This window comes from Callionymus lyra, chromosome 3, assembly GCF_982586985.1.
Source record: "Callionymus lyra chromosome 3, fCalLyr1.hap1.1, whole genome shotgun sequence".
Classification (NCBI taxonomy): Eukaryota; Metazoa; Chordata; class Actinopteri; order Syngnathiformes; family Callionymidae; genus Callionymus; species Callionymus lyra.
The window spans coordinates 28,131,329-28,137,734 of record NC_141820.1 but is presented as its reverse complement, the minus strand read 5'-3'; the positions used below and the strand labels follow the sequence as shown (position 1 = coordinate 28,137,734).

The 6,406-nt window shown below is 35.7% G+C and overlaps 1 protein-coding gene across 3 annotated transcripts; it reads left to right on the top strand.

Annotated features, from left to right (window-relative positions):
- Window positions 1–460: 460 nt before the first annotated feature.
- LOC148084285 (tartrate-resistant acid phosphatase type 5-like) lies at window positions 461–6,069 on the top strand. 3 transcript variants are annotated; one of them, XM_087787384.1, is made up of 8 exons: window positions 461–786; window positions 1,059–1,079; window positions 1,432–1,572; window positions 2,004–2,191; window positions 3,257–3,384; window positions 3,475–3,666; window positions 4,735–4,882; window positions 5,301–6,069. In XM_087787384.1, exons 3-8 carry the CDS (start codon window positions 1,497–1,499, stop codon window positions 5,544–5,546), a joined length of 978 nt encoding a protein of 325 aa, XP_087643510.1. In that variant the 5' UTR covers window positions 461–786; window positions 1,059–1,079; window positions 1,432–1,496; the 3' UTR covers window positions 5,547–6,069. The 3 variants fall into 3 exon arrangements, with proteins under 3 accessions (XP_087643510.1, XP_087643509.1, XP_087643508.1); XM_087787383.1 differs by having other exon boundaries at window positions 461–961; XM_087787382.1 differs by having other exon boundaries at window positions 461–1,079.
- Window positions 6,070–6,406: the final 337 nt, after the last annotated feature.

The following is a 6,406-nucleotide window of genomic DNA, read 5'->3' as shown; positions in this document are numbered from 1 at the left end:
CGATCATTTAACATCTGCAGGAAGCTCCTCTGCATGTTCTACCAGTCTGTGGTGGACAGTGTCCTGTTCTTTGCTGTGGTGGGTTGGGGTGGGAATGTGTCAACAGGTTGGACAGGTTGATCAGAAAGGCTCTGTGGTTGGCATGAAGCTGGACTCACTGGTGACAGTTGCTGAGAGGAGATCACTGGACAAACTACTGTCCATCATGGATGATGACAGTCATCCTCTCAACACTGTCATCAGTGAACAGAGAAGCAGATCGAGCACGAATGATCCTTCCCAGATGCAACACTAATAGTGTCAGGGACTCATTCATTCCTCGTGCTATTAGGCTGTTTAATTCTGAGTTTGGGGGCAGGAGTGGAGTGAAGTAGTAGTATCATGACATTCTATTCCATGTTTATCTTTGTTTCCTTTGTCTTTGATCTATGTTCTTTATCTTCGACTTAGATTGTGTCATATTGTTCTTTCTTTTTATTTTTATGAATAATCTTGTCTGTATTGCTGTGTATTGCTATTTGGAAAAACAATTTTCCAAAGGAGACCTCCTGAGGGATCAATGAGGTTCTATCTATCTATCCATCTATCTACATGAACTTTAGTAACTAAACCAAAATTAATTTCCTTGGGGTAGCTTAGAGATAGGGTGACACACTGGAGAGACTTGTGGTCCTCGGGAAAACCTGCACGATGTAGCTGGGGAAAGGAAAGTCTGGGCATCCCTGCTGAAGCTGTTGCCAAAACGAAGCAATCCAGTATGCAGGGCAATAAGACAAAGTTTTAAGGGTATTTAAAGCAATACATAAACTATGGTCCAGGATTAAAATGGCTCCTACACTTGCAATTGAAATGCTAAAAATATATATATGTGTATACATATTAGCCTGAATACCCAGGGTTTTCCTGGTAAATAAGGTATCCAGGTCTGCTTTTGTAAGGGTCTAAAGAAAAGGGGGAAAAGGTACTTAAATAGATTGTTAAATGACATATGTAATATCTATGGTTTATATACTGTATATAAGACTGGTCTGAATTTTCATGGGGACTTTCTGATCCAGTTGCCCTTCCTTCACTGTGAGGTAAGTAGTCTACATGCTAACACACCAATTATTTTATTATAACTAAGATAATGAATGGAGGGAAACATTTTATTCATTATTTTAAATGTATTTTTTACTATCAACATAAACTTGTTAGAAGTTGGAATGAGTATTCTTTTTTCTGTGTTTATTTATTTCTTTTTAGTGCTCGGCTGGCGAATTCTTTGCCTGTCCAAGTACGTCATCACAGCCTGTCCTTTGACACAAAAGAGTTAAACAATCTTATTGGCCAAAGCAAACAGACTTCAGTGACGCGCCATAAGGTTTCAATTATTTACATGAGCCGATCTGCTGAGACGCTGATTTCCTGTGTTTTCTGTTCACTGCTAAGAACGGTAAACAGGGAAAGAGTCGACATACTGTTTACAGAACTTTCTAAAAGAATAAGCCGGTGGAATGAAGTTGCTGCTCTTCCTGTTCTGCTTCCTGTTCTGCTCTCATGTGCTGCAAACGCGGAATCAGAAAGCAACAGGTAACTTGTTTAATCCGTCAAGTAAGTACTGTAGTCCAATCAATAATTCACTAGAGAGATCAAATGTAATGCCATTCTTTTTTTTAAACAAAGGTATGAATAAAGGTCAGGAATTAACATTTGGTAAAATACATCTTTGTTTATGGACCAACAATGATTTAACCTTAATATATTTATTTGTTTCAAGTATATAAAATATTGGAGAAATAAAGCAAAACATCAACATCCCAAGACTGTTGTTTATTATTAATTAATGCCATATTGGATAATTAAGAATCCAAATTAGAAACTTTTATTGTCAGGGTATTGAATACAACATTTTATTTTGTGTGGTGCGAGTACAAAAGAATAAAATAAGATGAAAAGCAAAATAAACAGAACCAAGAGTAAACATTAAAAGCTGCTGACGTTGAATTATTGATTTGTCTAAGGTCTGCACTTCGTGGTTCTGGGAGATTGGGGTGGCGTCCCTGTTTATCCGTACTTCACTGGGCATGAGATGGCTGTGGCCCGTGATGTCGAACTGCTGGTGCAGACAGAAGGAGTGGACTTCGTCCTCAGCCTTGGCGACCACTTCTATTACCATGGGGTCAAAAGTGTGGACGACCCTCGTTTTAAGGTGAGAGAACGGGGGATTTTCAAAACATTTAAATCATTCCTTAAATACATTTTATACACTATGAATGAAATGAATCAAGTTAAACATGAAAACATATCATATGAAATCAAATTAAATACAAAAACATTTAACTATTGCTGTTGCTTGCCTCCAACCATTTTTATTACTGAGCAAAACCACAGCTACATTTATGTAAAATTATTTTAGTGTTGATTGTATGCTTGTTTTATAATTAACTAAATTAATTAAATTAAGCTCCTTGGCAAATGTATTCAATATCACAGCCATTTCTAAAGGTATAATGTATTTTTTGGCTTTCTTAAACTGCTGTAATAAAACAGATCAACTTTCTATGTAATGGGCTAAATAGGAGGATCAATGAGGAATGAAGAAAGAAATGTGAATAATGAGGAAAGAAGAAAAAGTCCACATACATAAGGCTTCAATCCAAACAGCTTAACTATTATCTTCATGATGTTCCCCGACTGTTGGCCTGTGTAACTCAGCAAGTCTTCTGTTCCCTTTGATCGTATTAACCCTAGTGTTATATCATGGTCAACGTGACCCGAAGGCCCGAAAATAAATGTGTTTGGGGCATCCCTTGTGTTTTCTCTGGGTCAAGATGAACGACCTCCACCACTGCATATGTGTCTATGGAAGCCAGGGAGGTCGTTCACCTTGACCCAGAGACAAGAGAAGGTTTAAGTGAAGGATGATGGATGAAAGAAAAACCCAAAATAAAAAAAATGATTAATTAAAATACAAAATAGTTAGAATTATTAGTATTAATACATTTAGACTAAGTGTCTGCATGAAACTTTCAAAACATTCAAAACATATAATAAAAGACAAATTCCTTTTTTTATTTAACGTTAGTAAAGTAGTTAATATGAAAATATGCAATTACAGAATTAATAAATAAGTTAATACATTTAACGGGATGACACAATATTCTTTATGAATATTTTATCATATCAAATTCATATAGTTTTCAGGCATGTTAAAGAGTGAATTGTATGCAAATTAATCATTATCTATGATAAACAAAATGATTTATTTTCACAGCAAACGTTTGAAAAAGTCTTCTCCCAACCTGCAACATTAAAAACCCCCTGGTACCTCGTTGCTGGAAACCATGACCACATTGGAAACATTTCAGCACAGATTGCATATTCTAACGTTTCTCAACGCTGGTACGCAATTTAACCTCAAACATCAGGTTTTTTTTAAAGTTGTTTTTCACTTCCTCCTCACTCTGAGAGCAGACAATCATTTCTCTGCAGGAACTTCCCAAAGCTCTACTATGACCTCCTGTTCAAGATTCCTGATTCCAACTCCACTGTGAACATCCTGATGATTGACACCGTGGTTCTTTGTGGGAACACCTACGATGAAAGTCAGCCTTCAGGCCCAGAGAACAGCACGGAATCTGAGAAGCAGTGGGAATGGATCCAGTCCAAACTGGCCGGCAGCAGGTGGTGTGCTACACTGTAACAACACTGATATAGAATTGTGCTTGTATCTGTGGATAGGGAATAGAGCCAGTGAAAATTAAAAAGGATCTCCAAATCATCATTTCAATTAAATCTCGGAGTTAGGTTTCATTTTTCTTCAGTTCCTCATGTACTAGTTATGTTTTCAAATTCCTTAAAAATGGCCTGAATGAATCAGAGCCAGCACATATTAAAGCTCTTTTTTATATTTATTTAGTGTTACTACTTCAGGTTTAGATGAGAACACATTTTTTGTCAGTGATGTCAAACACAATTCAAATTATTTTATATACATTCAGATAATTAATGTAAGGAAAACTGTTTTTTTCATTTTTAAATAAATTTTTCAATAAATGATTAATTAAATACAATTAAATCATTTTTTAATTGCGTAAAGAACATATTAAATGCTGTGAAAGAGTGACAAGTGACATATTTTGGGATAAAGAATCTCATACTCTCATAAATGTCTTATCCTTTTAAAACATTGAGTATTTTATTAGAAGTGTAGTAAGATCTGGTGTTATGACAAATTGCGGGAGCAAAACAAAATTGTGATGATATTTCTCGTTTAGGTAAGACTGAAGTAAAGTTGCCCAGCAGTTCTCTGAAATAAATCTATAAATTTATAAAATCAAACTTTCAGTAAAGAGTATTTTTTGTAAATTTAGTTTAAGGGTTTGTTTTGCATTTCTGGGCCACGGTAATGATGCCCATCTTAGTGAATTTACCAAACTGCTATTTTGACCAGTGGGGGGCAGTAATGTTCATTTGAAAGGGTGCAGCAGAAGTATCAGTAGCCTATTGAGGGAAGCCAGAATAAATCTAATTCGTCTAATAAAAGTTACATTAGAGCCCATTAAGCATTTACTTATAGAGAGTTTTAACACCAAATATAACATGAGCATGATGTTGTATCTCATCTCAAAAAGCTCAGCACACAATCACAGCCCCAGTATTTATAAAGCAGCTTATTCCTTATTTGTCATATGCTTCGACTTGTGTACTTGACCAAGAAGATCCCAAATGAAAGTGCTTTTCAACCTGCAGGTCAGAATACATCGTGGTGGCTGGTCATTATCCGGTGTGGTCCATCGGCCATCATGGCCCGACAGAGTGTCTGGTGAAGAGGCTGAGGCCTCTTCTTAAAAAGCACGGCGTGTCCGTCTACATGAGTGGCCACGATCACGACCTGCAGGTACGTCATTAAAAACGTAATGCTTTGATAATACTTTTTTAATAGACATTAAACCCCATTCTTATGTGTAAAAATCAAGGGGGGGTGTATGTTTGTCTGTATATATGAGGGTATTTTTTGTGATTTTTAGGGAGTATTAAATGCCCTTCAAAGCATTTAACTGAATATTTTAAAAAAAATACTGTATATAAATCTGCTTTTACATCAGATTAAAAAAAAATTACATTGCAATTGTATCTTTAGCTTATTTAGCTTGATTTTATTAGATTTGTTTTTCTAGTTTTAGTGTGTTTAGGCTTTTTTGTTCCTTTATTGTTTACTTAATGCCCCTTTACAACGGTCACTCCCCTAATAAAGTGTATTAGATCCAGACGTTTCCTGCACTGAACTCTGATGAATGACTCGTCACATCCAACAGTTCATCCAAGAGGACGATGGGAGCTCATACGTTGTGAGCGGTAGCGGAAGCAAGAGCGACGTTCGCACGAGCCACAGACACAGCGTTCCTCTCTCTTGGCAGATCTACTCCAGCCCGGTCAACCTCACCAACGGTGGACTAGCTTTCGTGGAGGTTAACACGGGATACATGTCAATAAGTTTCATGCAAACAGATGGAAAGTGTGTTTACACGGCCAAAATTCCAAAACGCAATTCAGTCGGATAAAATAAGCTACGCAACAACGTTGGATGACTGATTGTTTCTGAGTAGATGTGTATGATTTGTATGATTTTTTTTTTTTAGTTTATTGCAGATGTTGTGACATAGACTTATTTCGGATTCGGAAAGTCAACATGTAATTAAACCAAAATTTAAGAAGCCGTATTGTAACACAATGTTATTTAAAATATTATAATTACCGTTAATGATCGATTCAATAAAACCCTAAATAATAACAGGCACAGGCCATAACTGCATTGATGCGGCCCTCGTGAGGTCAGAGTAGTATTGATCTGTGCATAACATGTAGGAAATGTTTCTGACAGTTAACAATTTTATTTTTACATTAATTATAGTATTAACTTGTAATATAACTTCCTTGAGTTCTTTGTTTAGGGCAAGGGAGGGCAACTAAATTTCCTCAGGTGCCACATTATATACTGTGAATGCTTTAAGGGGCCGTCAAGCAAAAAGGAAGAAGGGACAGAAACTTGAAATAATGAACAAATAAATTAACATTTATACAAAACCTTTAGTCTTAGTCTGATTCTTTATTATTTCAGTTTTGTTATTTTCTTTAAAGATTCTAAAGGGTAAAAGTCCATGTCTGATATATTCTAAAATTGAAAATAAAATATATAGCATGCAAAAGAAAATGTAACTATTTTTGCCCCTGTTAAGCATTAGAAGTTGTAGTAGTAGTAGAAGTAGTAAATGTAATTTTTGCTTCACTACTTGTAGTAATTTTATCAGCAATACGACTAGTAGATATTGAAGTAGTATAACATTGAATATATTTAATATGTAGCAACAGCAGCTAATAATAATAAAATGAGTAGTACTAGTGTATTATTCATCTCAAACTC